Source organism: Mandrillus leucophaeus, unplaced genomic scaffold, assembly GCF_000951045.1.
Source record: "Mandrillus leucophaeus isolate KB7577 unplaced genomic scaffold, Mleu.le_1.0 Scaffold954, whole genome shotgun sequence".
NCBI classification, from domain to species: domain Eukaryota; kingdom Metazoa; phylum Chordata; class Mammalia; order Primates; family Cercopithecidae; genus Mandrillus; species Mandrillus leucophaeus.
In genome coordinates, this window is record NW_012110408.1 from 204189 (window position 1) to 219068 (window position 14880).

Here is a 14880-nt window from a genome sequence, read left to right on the forward strand (position 1 = left end):
TTGGCATTTTTTCAAAAACCTAAAAACAGAATTACCACTCCCAATCCCACAATTGGGAATATACCCAATGAATGTAAGTTATTCTACCATGAAGACGCATGCACGCATATGTTAATTGCAGCACGATTCACAATAGTAAAATCAAGAAATAAACCTGTATGTCTTCAACGGTAGACTGGATAAAGAAAATGTGCTATGTAAACACCATGAAACATGATGCAGCTACAAGAAAGAACATCATCATGTCCTTTGCAGCAATGTCGATGGAGCTGCAGACTGTTATTTTTAGAAAACTAGTGCAGGAACAGAAAATCAAAAACTGTATGTTGTCACTTTTAAGTGGGAGTGAAATAATGAGAATACGTGCAGACACTGAGGTTCAGTTCAGGGTGGAGGGTTGGAGGATGAAGAAAATCAGAAAACAAATCTGTTGGGTACTATGCCTAGTACCTGAGTGATAAAATAATCTCTACACAAAAACTTCATGATACGATTTTACCTATATAACAAACCTGCATGTATCCTTGAACCTAAAATAAAAGGTAAAACAAAAATTCAGCTGGGTGTGTGGTGGCTCACAGTCGTAACCCCAGCCCGTTGGGAGGCTGAGGCAGGCAGATCACCTGAGACCAAAAGTTGGAGACCAACCTGGCCAACATGGTGAAATCCCATCTCTACTAAAAATACAAAAATTAGCTGGGCGTGACGGCACGCACCTGTAATCCCAGGTACTCAGGAGGCTGAAGCAGGACAATCACTTGAACCTGGGAGGCGGAGGTTGTAATGAGGCGAGATCGCACCACTGAACTCCAGCTTGGAGGACAGAGCGAGACTCCCTCTCAAACAAACAAACAAAAATTACTATCTTGAAGAAAATATTCAGGCGTAGGCAACCACAGACTGCCAATTAATCTCTGATGACATAACCAAGAAATGTTCACTGGGATCTTACAAATAAGGAAACTACATAACTCTACCAAACCAATTATTAAATCTGGTTTGCTTCATCATGCAACTTATAACAGACTTTTCTTCAAGTCTCTCCCATGGATCACAACCCACAAACCATAGCTGGGCGCTATTCTTGAATCACACTTTGATCAGATTCTCATTTTTACAGTGACTCTCATACATTTTTAAAAGGAAAAATGAGGAACTAGGGAACCCAGGACCACAGCTCTTTCCACTCATGAATCCTGTACCCTGAGTCAGGATTCTCCCCTAATGACTTTCTCATCCCCGCACAATATGGGTGAGATGAGGCGCTGGGAGTGCACAGCAAACCAGGGAGGCCTCCAGTCCAGGGCAAAGCCACGGCAGAGGAAAAAGACTCAACTCCCAGGGTCCCAGCCGCTGGCCCAGGCACCATCTTGCGGCTCAAGGGGACTGAGAGCCGAGCTGGGCCAAAGAGGATTTGGGTCCTCAGACTCTGGAGCTGACTGCGAGAAAGTTTGGGTCCTGCCACAGCCACTTTCAGCCGGTTCCAACCAGCCTCCACCCCTCTCTCACGACGACAGACCCAGCACTCACCATTTCTCGGCTTCCAGGGGGTCCCGGTCTTTCAGTCACAAATTTGCGGATACCTGCATGACACAAGGACACATAGATTTGACCTGTAGGAGCAGAAGACGCAGAGCAGTGAAGAGAAGAACTGCAGCTCTGGACGCAGGGAAACGCAAAGGACCCGCAAACTTAACGGAAGCAGCCTGTTCTCTCCAGCTGCATGCCTGATTGGATAGTTTCTAGTCTGCGGCTCCTGATTGGATAAGGTTTCAGGCCCCACCCTTCATGCCCCAATGAGGTAATACATGATCAGACACTGGGCTGAATCGAGCAAAAGTAACAGCCTAGGCTGCAGCCTTTACAGGCAGGGCTTCTTCCTTCATCTGAACCAGGCCAACTTCAGAGGATATTTGCATTTAACCTTGTGTACAACGTGACATGCATTTATAAATGATATACAATATTTATTCATAAATTGAAATAATAGCAAGCATTTTAAAATTTAGGATTTTATGACCTTTCTTGCTGTGGATCCTTTGCAGTGATATGGTGTGACTCTGTGGCTCCACCCAAATCTCATCTCAAATTGTAATTCCCGTCCATGCGCGGTGGCTCACACCTGTAATCCCAGCACTTTGGGAGGCCGAGCAGGCAGGTCACTAGTTCAGGAGTTCGAGACAGGCCCGGCAAATATGGTAAAACCCCGTCTGTACTAAAAATACAAAAATTATCCAGGCGTGGCCCCACGCGCCTGTAGTCCCAGCTACTTGGGAGGCTGAGGCAGGAGAATTGCTTGAACCTGGGAGAAAGAGGTTGCAGTGAGCCAAGATGGTGCTATTGCACTCCAGCCTGGGAGGCAGAGCAAGACTCCATTTCAAAAAAGAAAGAAACAAACAAACAAAAAAGAAGTCCCTGAAACAAACAAAAACAACAAAATAATGGATCAAGTTTCCCTCTTGTTTTATGTTCTTGGGAGCTTGAACTTGTAGCCGTGTGGCAGTATTTTCTCTTGGTTTCTACTATCAGCATACAGAAATTTTGAAATTTATGTTATGCTTAACTCTAAAAATGATCTTTGAGCCGTTAAAAACCTTTGCAAGCTCAAAATTGGCTGCTGTAGGCTTCTTCTGGGAGACGCCATTGGAGACTGCTCCGTGCTGTAGCTCAGTAGTTGGGCTTTGCTGTCTCACAGTGGCAACCGGAGTTCAGAGTTCAATTTCTGGCTTAGGAAATGAGTCCTTTCTGATTTGATATCTGTGTGAACATTTGTTGATTCCCCTCCCCTCCATGAACCATTCTGGATTTTCCTTTCTTTGAGCTACCTTTGAAGATTCTAGATTTCGTAAAAACTGCTTGGCATCGTTTTGAAAATACCTTGTACACTTGTGGTTAGGTTCATAACCTTAGTTAAAGCTTATTGGTTTCAGGAGGCGGAGGTTGCAGTGAGCCGAGTTTGGCCACTGCCCTCCAGCCTGGGTGACAGAGGGAGACTCCATCTCAAAACAAAACAAAACACAAAACAAAACAAAACAAAAGTTTATTGGTTTGAACTGGGAGGTTATGTTAGTGAAGTTCAAAAGTCAGAAATGTTGGCAATTTGGCATGGCTAAAGTCAAGCAATGTGAGAATTAAATAAATGTTTTTAAAAAGGACATCATGGTTAAAAGCTGGCTTAATTATTATTATTTTATTTACTTGTTTATTTTGAGATGGAGTCTTGCTCTGTCACTCAGGCTGGAAAGCAATGGTGCAATCTTGGCTCACTGCAACTTCCACCTCCCGGGATCAATCAATTCTCCTGCCTCAGCCTCCTGAGTAGTAGGGATTACAGACACCCACCACCACATGTGGCTAATTTTTGTATGTTTAGTAGAGACGGGGTTTCACCATGTTGGCCAGGCTGGTCTTGAATTCCTGACCTCAATTGATCCGCCTGCCTCAGCCTCCCAAAGTGCTGGGATTACAGGCATGAGCCACCACACCTGGCCCAAAAGTTGGCTTAATTAATTGCAGATATTCAAGCTCCAACAGCTGGAAGTCCTTGGAAAAAACAGAGGAGGTGCCACAATAGGCTTTTTGGGAAAAACGTCTGTTTTCCTCATGAAACCCCAGGAATTGGAAGTAGATAGATCCCTCTCAGAGTCTAAGGCTCTGTTCCATTTTTGCATTGCATTATCTGATGGTTTTTACTTTCCAGGGTATCAGAAATTACTTCACATTATGAGACAATTTAGATATGTAACAAGTAGGTAGGAAATATATATTTAGGGATGGTTAATGGCAGCTACAGGGGAAACGCAGCTTTTTGCACATTTGAATCAGAGAAATGTGCTCTTGGCCGCCTAGAAGGCATGGAAATGTCCCCTCCCCACAATGAGAAGTAAGACGCCAATGGGAGATGGGCCGATTCTCTCTTTTTGGGATCCAGGTTCTGGTATAAAAATAGCAGACTTAATTTGCGGGGGGCAGGGGTGGAAATCTGTTTTGCCTTCCAGCTGTGCCTACTTATTAGGCTGTAGAAACTGCTTGGTTTTTGCTTTCCTGGCCCTGTTTCTCCTAGGGATCCATCTTGAAGCCAGGGTGGTAATCCAATTAAGAAACTGATGAATGAAAAATCTTACAGGTACTTGATCTTCTTCCATCTGTGTATTTCTATGTGTTGTGTGTGTAATATGAAGGAGCTTTGATTAATTGGTTTAAAAATAATAAGAGCTCAAATCAAATATTTTATCAGAAAAATAGAAACCATGGTGTACTCTAGTTTACATCACTTTAGTAATCATTGGGAAATAAAAACAGTTTTACATGCTAGGTATGTAAAAAAAGTAAAATATGTTTTTGGTAAAAGACTACAAGAAGTCATGGGAATGTGGATTACTTTTGGCCTAAATTAAAGGATTAAAGGATTGTTTTAAGTTAGATAAAATGGAGCTGAAGGATTAACCAAGTTGTGAAAGGTTTGTAAAAATTTACATCTTGTAAAAGAAATTCTGTGTGTTAACATATTGGCTAAAGTTAAAGGCGTATTCAGTTTTTTTATAAATTGAACACTGGAATAAAAGAACAGCTGGTTTTCCTTAGAGCACTAATCTGCTTTTTCACAAAAATTATAAAGTGTTATCAAAGGATTACAGGAATCTTACCTTATGATCAAAGTGATTAAGACTAGATAGATTTGTCTATAAGGTTTTATTAAGAATTAGGTTTGACATCAATAGTGCACTAACGCAATGGTGAGATTTAGCTTTCTTTCATGAACAAGATTTTCATGTAATATTTTAAAAATGAAAGATTTTGTCTGCCCTTTTGAATAAACTGGAGCAAAAGGAAAGGAAAAAAAGATTGTTTGGAAAGTGAAGTCTTCCCTCTATTCATGAGTAAGGGTTTTTGCCTTTTTAAAATTTTTGAGTTATCATTTTGGTTAATGAGTGACTTATGATAACCTGGGATTTGATATTTGACAAACCTTTAAAAAAATCAAATTATAAATTATGTATTTTTCTTACCTAAACATCTTTTAGATATTAGGTCCTCTAAAGTACAAAAATGACATTTGGCTTATTCGGTATAAAAATCATACAGGAAGAAATGTCAGAAAGCATTGTCAGGCTGGGTTCAATGACTCACACCTGAAATCCCAGCACTTTGGGAGGTCAAGGAGGGTGGATCACCTGAGATCAGGAGTTAGAGACCAGCCTGGACAACATGGTGAAACCCTGTCTCTACTAAAAATACAAAAAAATTAGCCAGATGTGGTGGCATGCACCTGTAATCTCAGCTACTCAGGGGGCTGAGGCAGGAGAATAACTTGAAGTCAGGAAGCAGAGGTTGCAGTGAGCAGAGATTGCAGCATTGTACTCCAGTCTGGGCAAAAAGAGTGATACTCTATCTCAAAAAAAAAAAACAAAAAAAACAAAAAAAAAAGGAAAGAAGGAAAGCATTGTCAAATATGAAATGGTGTTTGATTTTTCTTGGGCTGTATTTGTATAAATATGTTATTGGTATGTGATTCAAAACAATGGAAAACTCCTATAATTCCAATATGACTTAGTGTATGTTGTTAGTAGTAATAATTGTTATGTAAAATCATTGTATGCAACAGAAGTAACCAAAATCTGTCAATTGTAGCTTTAATAGTGGCTGTCCTAAGACTTCTTTGTCATCCACAGACAATTGTTGTCTTGTTTTAATCCTCGTTGAAAGGTGATTTACAATCATGTTTAGGACATTGATAGGTGCTCTTAAATGCAGGTTTCTGATACCTTTGGAAATTTTGGCAATAGAATAAAGAAAAAACTTTCAGGACTCTCGTGGAGAGTTGAAAGGTTCATGAATATCAAGCAGAAAGGGAGATAACTGCATGGAGTGAACTAATATAAGACTAAAGTAATTTTTTGACTTTGCCTGAAATATTACTGATTCTTTGTTTTGTTTTTCGGAGTCCTGAAAACTTTTATTTTGAGCTATTTACAGCTTTTAGCAATCGAATAAAATATACTTCTGTAAACAAAATTTGGAGCACATTTGTTGCTATCTGTTTTCTCCAGAATTGGAAACTATTTGTGAGCATTCTTAACTTATGGCAATATAATTTGCATAAGTGCAAAAGAATGTTTTCTTCTGCCACAGGACACTGTTGGGGAAATTAGTTATTTTGCCAAGGCTTTGACTGGAATGACATGCTTTCCTTTAAGGAATCAAACTTGACTTACAGAGCCAATAAAAGCCCACTGGGAAAACTGGCTTTATGCCTTGTCTACACAGTCCCTATACAGGGTTCCTAATCTGTGGTAAGTAAATAATGTCACTTTTTCACAGGCTCATGAGCCTGAGTTATCCCGTGATATCAAAAGAGAAATGTATGCAACTCATATTTCAGGGTATAGACTCATGGCTGGCTCAGCTTTAAAAATTCTTATCTGAGATTCATTGTATGGAACAAAATTTCATCAATTCCAATTTTTAAAACCTATGTAAAAATAATTATTCTTGCTGAATTTTATGCAAATAATCAGGCCAAGTATAATAAAGCAACTTGGTCATACCATGATTTGTCTTTAGTAAAATGGGAGACTAGAGAGAGAAAAAAAATTATACTTTAAGAACTATGGTACATCTGTTATTAAATTCTAGATTTATCTGTTGTTTTTGAAATTTTTTTGAAAGAAGTTGAATCTTTGAATAAACCAAAAACAAGTTCTAAAATTAAGGCTGTAGTAAATAGCCTACTAACCAAAAAAGACCCAGGACCAGATGTTTTCACCGCCAAATTCTACCAGAGGTACAAAGAGTAACTGGTACCATTTCTTCTGAAACTATTCTAAACAATTGACAGAGGGACTCCTCCCTAACTCATTTAGTGAGGCCAGCATCATCCTGATACCAAAACCTGACCCTGGTGGCAGTGCAGCATGAGATGGGGTGGGGATGGGGTTTATCCACGGGCCAGGGGTTAGAGGATTCCCTGGGCAGCACACTGCCTGGCTCCATTCTCTTCATCTTAGATGTATTGGGAGGGTTTGATACACAGAGAAAGAGGAGACCCATCTCAATAAAGGGTATGAATAGGGGATGAAATCAAGGACCAATCTTTGGAGGAGGGCTGCTTATATCTATCTAACTCTGAGAACAGATTGGAGCAGCATGGGATTGGAGGAGAGGAGGGAGCCTCTTAGGGGAAAGGCCCCAGGAGGTTGGACCCCTACTCCCTCCCTTCCCCACAAGACCCCTTCAGCATCTTTCACCCAGGCCCTGTCAGTATCCTGTCCTTCCCTCTGTGTCTAGAAAATCAAAGTTCTCCAGGAGATGTAGCCACTCCAGGTGGCTGAAAAAAATGACTATTTTCAGTCCAAGGAGCAATTTTGGGTCTGCTTTCAGGCAATGAAGTGGTTAAGTGAGAATGAGAGAAGAGGATCCAGTAAATTAGCATAGGGGAGGAGAAGATTCTTTTTTTGTGGCCAGCTGCAGAGAGCCTGTGGCCATAGCTCCCTGGCCAGTGTCAGGTCCTGTTGCATAGTAACCACTGGGGCACAAATATTCCAGCTGGGCAGGTACTGGGAGTGAGACCTGAGGTGTGACTCCCAGTAGCCTCACAGCTGCCTTGATGTCCTGCAGCTACAACCATTTCTGCCAGCTGCTGCCCCCATCCCAGCAGGCCAGCAGCTCATTCAGCACCTGTAGTATCTGAGGCTCCACCAGAATGGGATTCAGGACATCAGCCCTGTACCATCCTTGACCTAGAGAGTGAGCCCCAGGGGACAACCTCGATGCAGGTATCAACTTAGCTCCGTGGTGTCTCTGTTACCAAACACCAAGTGCTCCTGCTGGTTGGGATCAGATCCTAGGACCTCTGCAGGTGAGGTGGGTGACATGAGGCAGGCACCCCAATATTTGATGCTCTGGGGCTTAACATCTGCACAATAGGCGCATGGCACCCCCACTTTACAGACACCCCAGTGAAGGTCAAAGCAGCCCTGAGTGGGGAAGACCCTGACCCAGAGCCCAGAGTCCCACCAGACAATTCTCAAACCAGGGTCTAAAACCTCTTCCTCAAAATGGCTAGGGGTCAATATTTGCAGCTTTGCCAACCCATGTCGATTGCAATGACTCAAATCTGCAGCTGCAGCATGACAGCAGCCTCCCGCAGACAACCTGTGAATGAAGGCGTGTGGCCGCAATCTCACAGAACTTTACTTATGGGCCCTGAAAACTCCAATTTCAAAATGCCACAAAGTATGATTCTTCTTTTGGTTTGTTTGACCATTTGGAAATGTAAAATTCATCCTTGGCTCATGGGAGACAGAAGAGCAGGTGGGGACAGGCTGCACTTTGATGACCTCTGGCAGAAATGAAGCTCAGAGGAGGAGATGATAGGAGGGGGTGAGTCCAACCCCCTCACAGCTGAGATTTACCCCAGGAGGGATCCCTGTCTACACCACCCCACATCTTGGCTTCAAGAGCAGTTCAAGTGAAGAGCAGGGGAATAGAAAAGACCTCAGCAACAAACAGGAAGGAGACTCAGGGTCGGGCAGCCATGTGGATGGGTGGCTCTCAACAGTGCATGCTACAGCAGCCATTGTTTTTTATTTTTTATTTATTTTTTACTTTTTGAGATAGAGTCTTGCTCTGTCGCCCAGGCTGGAGTGCAGTGGTGTGATCTCGGCTCATTGCAATCTCCACCTGCCGAGCTCAAGCAATTAACCTGCCTCAGCCTCTTGAGTAGCTGGGATTACAGGGGTGCGCCAAAACACCTGGCTAATTTTGTAATTTTAGTAGACACAGGGTTTCACTGTATTGGCCAGACTGGTCTCAAACTCCTGACCTCGTCCTCCACCTGTTTGGCCTCCCAAAATGCTGGGTTTACAGGCATGAGTCACTGCACCCGGCCTAATTTTTATATTTTTAGTAGAGATAAGGTTTCGTCATGTTGGCCAGGCTGGTCTCGAACTCCTGACCTCAGGTGATCACTCGCCTTGGCCTCCCAAGTGCTAGGATTACAGGTGTGAGCCACTGTACCGGGCCAACAGCAGTCATTTACACCAAGTTGAGTAAGGCATGACCAGCCCCAGGAGGACCATGGTGGGGGCTCTGTGGGGTAGAGGACATTCTGTATTCTGCACTTATATGGAAGCTCCACATAGCAGTCATTACAGGAAACACACCGGGTAAAAAGGCAATATACAAGTAGGACACCAGGACTGGCCAGTTGGGTCTCACCGGTCAGTGGGGTAAAGAGGTCCAGGTGGGCCCACAGGGTGTGGCTGCTGGTTGGCTTCTGTCTGCAGGAAGCCTGGGACCCCTGTCTAACAGAGGAGGACCCAGGCTTGGGCGAGGAAGCCATCAGAGTCACCAGGTGAGTGGGTCAGAGCTCGAAACAGAGCAGGCAGGGAGCCCTGGCCTCTCCCTGTGAGGGCTGAGAAGCTGGGGTGGGAACACAACCCATGGGCAGATGCACACAGGTGATCTCTGGGCCCCTCCCCCTGACCAGTGACTGCCCAGTTGCTAAGGAGCCACTGAGGCCTGAGACCCAGGGACACACCACCTGATCATCACCCCCAGGCCTTTCTGCCAAGACCCGACAATGCCCAGTGCAGGCAGGTGTTCTGGGATTGGGGTCTGGGGCAGGGGTGCATGTTCCTATCTGGCAGGCGCTCTGACCTAGACCTGCCTGAGCTGACTGCACCATCGCTTGTTTTTCTGCCTGTGTATGGCCTAGATTCAAAGGTCTAGCTGTCCATTCTGGCCACACCATTCTCTGACTTCTCTACCAGGCCCTATTGTGCCTGACCTACCTAAGCCAGCCCCACCTGCCCAGTGATCACCAGAATCCTGCCAGCCAGAAGGACCCACTTTTGACCCCTGAAATATCCACAGGAGCCTTTATTTATTTATTTATTTATTTATTTATTTATTGAGATGGAGTCTCACTCTGTCGCCCGGGCTGGAGTGCAGCGGTGTGATCTCAGAGGAGCCTGTCTTTAGGAGGGGCCACAGCTCAGGGCCAGCTTTCTGGAAGCCCCAGAGTCAGGGGTACTCCTGTTCTGAGTTCCAGCCTCCCAGTTCTGGCTGTCGTGTCTTTTGGGAATCACTCAGCACTGGGAGCTGAGGCTCCCAAGGCAGAGAACATGCTGGTCATGACAGCCTCAGCCCAAGACCCTGGGCCAAGAGCAACAGCCAGTTGGTTCTAGTGTCTGGATAGTGACAATAGGTGAAGCCATCTGCAGAAATACTGCTTCAATCTGGTGCAGTGACAGACTAGGGGGGCCATAGAGCAGCTCCCAGGTCAGCCCTGCCCAGTGTCTCCATCATTGTGGCATGGCAAAAGAACCTGTGCTCAGCCAAAAGCTGAGACCTGACCTGCCCATCCTGCCCACGAGGGACTCTGAGTTCAGGCAGAGGCCGGCAGCAGGGTTGTCAACTTCTGTGATGCTATCCCAGGGCTCACAAGAGCCTGAGGAGACTCAAAAGGAGCTGAGCTGGGGGCATCAGGGAGGAGCCTGCTGAGTGAAGGGCAATGTGGGCCAGGGCATGAGTCAGCACTAAGAGCACATGGCCTGGTTCCCACTGGGGAGGAGGCAGCAGGGGAGAGTCCTGCAGAGCCCTCACGTGCTCCACTTAGCTTCCAGGTACATGGAGTGCCCATAAGCCTCCCAGGAGACCCAGGAATGGTTCTTTCTTGGTCAAGAAAAGAGGCAACCCCACCCATACCCACACAGGCCCTGATGCCCACACATATCAGAGAACAAAACTTTTGTGCCCAGGATGGGGCACTTCTGTGGATTCCAGACCACTTGCTCCTCCTTGTGCCCCCACCCCCACCCTACAGGGTGCTGACCACAACCAAAGTGCCCCATGGAAAAAACAGCCCATGGATGGAGCCCAGATGTCCCGAATGGGCCATGATGGGTCTAAAGTGATATTTCCCAATCACAGAGTCTCTAACTTTGCCACCCACTGGCCCTGTGCTTCAGCTTCTCTTGGTGGTCCTGGATAACAATCTGAAGGCTGGAGGACCCACAGAGGCCACCACCTCCAGTTAAATGGCTGCATTGTAAAAGTTGGGGGCAAGAGACATTCCCTGCCTTGGGTCTCTTGCCTTGGGACTGATGACCATCAGGCCACGGCCAGGCCAGCCTGCTGGATAGGGCTGTGTTCCCTGTACTCTGTGTGGGGAATGGTGCTCACAGTTCCGGGTCACTACTGTTGACGCCCCCAAAACACAGGGGCAGGCGTGCTCCATTATATAAGCCTTGGGTCAATCCCAGAGAACAAGCATCAAATTCACTCCTGTCTGAAGGTGGCCACCCCAAGGCATTTGAGTTTTGGGGTGAGGTAAGGGTCTGGAGTCAGCATCAAAGTGTTCTGGTTTGGGAATCGCATGAAGTTCTCTGCAACTCTCTGAGGTACAGGATGTGGTGCCAGGTCTGTGCTTTTTAAAAAGCCCGAAGTCAGGAGTGCCTGGAAGGAACACTGAAGCCAAGGGGTTTCACCTTTCCTACCTCCCCACTGGAGACATTCCACAAAGTCTCATGACAAACTCAGAATAGGCAAAAAAAAAAAAAAAAAAAAAAAAAAGGAGGCTGTGTGCAGGAAAGTGTACCGGAGGGAGGGGGTAATAAGAGATTACAGGGGATCATCTAACCCAATCCTGAAACACCCCTGCCATATCATGCCCTATCAGTCCTCTCAGACAGCTGAGGAATCTGAGGTCTGGAGGAGGCGCCCAGAACCTGGACAGGCAGTTGGTAGCCTGGAGCCCCCGAGGTCCAGGCAGACACCACCCCAACCTCCAGCCAGAGGCAGCCGGACCCCCAGCTTATTCACTTAGAAGTCACCCAGGTTGGCTGGGCCACTGCCCCTCCCCAGACCCTCCCCTACCACTTGTCAGGCACAGCCTTCCTGCGAAGCTGCCAGGCTAGGGATGAGGATGCCTCGGTCCCCCTAGGAATTGGCTGTCCCCAGGGGGCAGGTGCCCGGCAGCTGCCCACGCGGCCACTGCTCTCTGCTTACCGTGTGGAGCCTGGGGCCCATGTAAGGAGCAGAGGGCACGTGGAGCGCTTAGCCCGGCTCCGCTGGGGACTGTAGGCACTCCACCTCGGGGATGTGGTCCTCATGCAGGTTGGGGTCGGCGCAGCCTTGCCCCTGCTGGCCCCACAAACCCTTCTAGAAGACCCACTATGTCCCGCCTGACCTTGACAGCCAGCGGCCCCACAGCCCTGGAACATCGGCCCGCTCCCCTCCTCTTTGCTTTCTGCATCTCTGGGGGAGAGACCTATCAGCCTGCCAGGTATGAAAGCAGGGTGGGGGCAGTGGTGACGCTAGAGGGTGTCACCTTGTCATGTCGGGCACTGGAGGGCTGAACATGAGCTCATGCACTCACACTCACTCTCCGAAGTCCAGTCTCTCGCTTTGGCCAAAGCTGGCCAGGAACTGGGCCCTGTGAACAGACGGGACAGACGTCTGCATGCCGGCTCCCTGCAGCCTCCTCTTGGTTGGGTGTCGGTTCTGCCGCTGCAGGTGCCACATCAAACGATGCGCCCAGGTGACTCCAGCCACGATCTTCTGAAAGCAGGGGCAGCAAAACCGGGGACTGGCCCCACGGTGCCACTCACACCTGGTGACCACTTTCCACCCAGGTGTCCGTTCCGCATCCTCGAAGCCTCAACCCGCTGAACCTGGACCTTGGTCTTGTGCCGGTTGAGTCTTTCTTCACCTGCCGCTCTCCAGGAGCTCCGAGGGGGTGTCCGCCACAGTGGCCGTAGCCAGACGGAGCGCAATGGTGCAGGCTGAAGCGTCCAAGACGGGGAGGGGACCTTAGCGTCTTCAAAGAGTGCCCTCGACTATTTGGGCGTGCTGCCCCCCAGGCCCGTCTATGGCACCCGCAGAAGGAGGGTTATGAGAAGCATGCTGCTCATCATAACTCCAGTTCTGGGCCCCCTGGATGTGAGATAAAGGGGGACAGGCAGAGCTGGGATGTGACTGTAACAGGGATGGGTCTGTCAAGGGCTGGCTGGGAGCTCCACTCTCCTCTTTCCTTGGTAGGAGGCCTGAGGCCCATCTGCAGCCTCTTTGACTCCTTTTATTCTGCAGAACACCCAGACCCCAGCCTTCTCATGGGAATCGTAAGATGCATGAGGCCCAGGGTTCTTTCAGCCTCTTCCCAACCATGGTCTTTGTATTTCCCCCATATATTTGGGGGACAGGAAGCCCTTGTTATGAACTCAAATTCCACCCACCTTATAGTTGGTCCTGGGATTTGTCATCTTGGTCAGAATCTGAGAGAGTGCCTCCCTATCTAGAAGAAGCCATTGGGCATCTTATCTCACATCCTGTGGATATGACCTGCTATGATGTCTGTCTACTTTGAAGGAGTGTCTAACTCATTGAATAGAATTGAGGCCCAGAGATCTAAACGCTGAAGTCGTTGAATTATGCCAAGGTTCTAGAAAAGTAATCACACAAAGTTAAGTGCTCAGTATTTCTGTGTTAAATGAAAGAATCCCAACCAGAACCTTCTTGGATATCTAAGTGGGCATGAGACCCCTTTTCCAGCACCCAGGGACCCCCTAATCTGTCTATACAAAGGATGATGACAGCCAGGCACGGTGGCTCATGTCTGTAATCCCAGCACTTTGGGAGGCTGAAGCGGGTGGATCACCTAAGGTTGGAAGTTCGAGACCAGCCTTATCAACATGGAGAAACCCCATCTCTACTAAAAATACAAAATTAACTGGGCATGGTGGCACATGCCTGTAATCCCAGCTACCAGGGAGGCTGAGGCAGGAGAATCACTTGAATCCAGGAGGCGGAGATTGTGGTGAGCTGAGATTGCACCATTGCACTCCAGCCTGGGCAACAAGAGCGAAACTTTGTCTCAAAAAATAAATAAATAAAAATAAAGGATTATGACTAGCTAGAAAAAAATCCCTCACAATTTCTCTAAAATGGAAAACAGATTATTAATTTGTCTTAATGAATAAAACAGATTTGCTTTCTATGTGCTGTGTGCTCTTTTGCCTTTTACTATAGTTCACACTTTACTCAAGATCAGATAATTCATACTAGAGAAATACTATACATATAATGGATGTAGAAAGAGTTTGATCTAAAATATAAACTTTAGAAATAACCAGAATTCACAGGGAATTCTTCCATAGGGAAACTTTTCAAATGCAATAAATGTGAAGAAGTATTCAAAAATCAAGTCTAAATAAACCGGAGAATTTCCATGATAAAGTACGAAGGCACTAAAATTTTCAAATTTTACATTAAACAAGAATATTTAATATAGAGCATAATCTAAAGTCAAAACAATTAGATAATTTATTTGTTTGTATGTTTCAGAGAAGCAAGGACTCTGGTATTTGGACACGTATAATTATTATTTCAATGGATACTTATTTTGTATTGTCATTATTTGAGATTCTTTTTAGAAACAACTATTACTGATGTAATTCAACTCTCAAATCTGTTGGCACTATGCCTGCATTCCTAGTGTTTATGTGAAAACATGTGGCCTATTGTTGCTGCATCAGAGCTGGAAGAGGCCATTCTATATGAATTTCTTCATGGAATCTTAGTGGCAAATGTAAAATTTAAAAATAAATATCAAAAAAAACTTGCCAGGCTCAGTGGCTTATGCCTGTAATCCCACCATTTTGGGAGACTGAGGTGGGTGGATCACCTGAAGTCAGGAGTTTGAGACCAGCCTGGCCAACATGGTGAAACCCTGTCTCTACTAAAAATACAAAAAAAATAAAAAATAGCTGGGTGTGGTGGTGGGTGCCTGTAATCCCAGCCACTCAGGAGGCTGAGGCAGGAAAATTGCTTCAACCCGGGAGGCAGAGGTTGTAGTGAGCAGAAATTGCACCATTGCAC

The 14880-nt window shown here is 46.1% G+C and overlaps 1 protein-coding gene across 1 annotated transcript in view; it reads right to left on the reverse strand.

The window, feature by feature from the left end:
• LOC105532380 (zinc finger protein 716-like) overlaps nt 1-14880 on the reverse strand; it is a 32882-nt gene that overhangs the window by 11979 nt on the left and 6023 nt on the right. The window contains exons 2-5 of the mRNA XM_011970555.1: nt 12389-12564; nt 12013-12282; nt 9220-9305; nt 1531-1691 (exon numbers count right to left, since the gene is read on the reverse strand). Of these exons, the coding sequence (XP_011825945.1) occupies nt 1531-1691; nt 9220-9305; nt 12013-12282; nt 12389-12564 (693 nt within the window). The remainder of the gene's footprint in view (nt 1-1530; nt 1692-9219; nt 9306-12012; nt 12283-12388; nt 12565-14880) is intronic.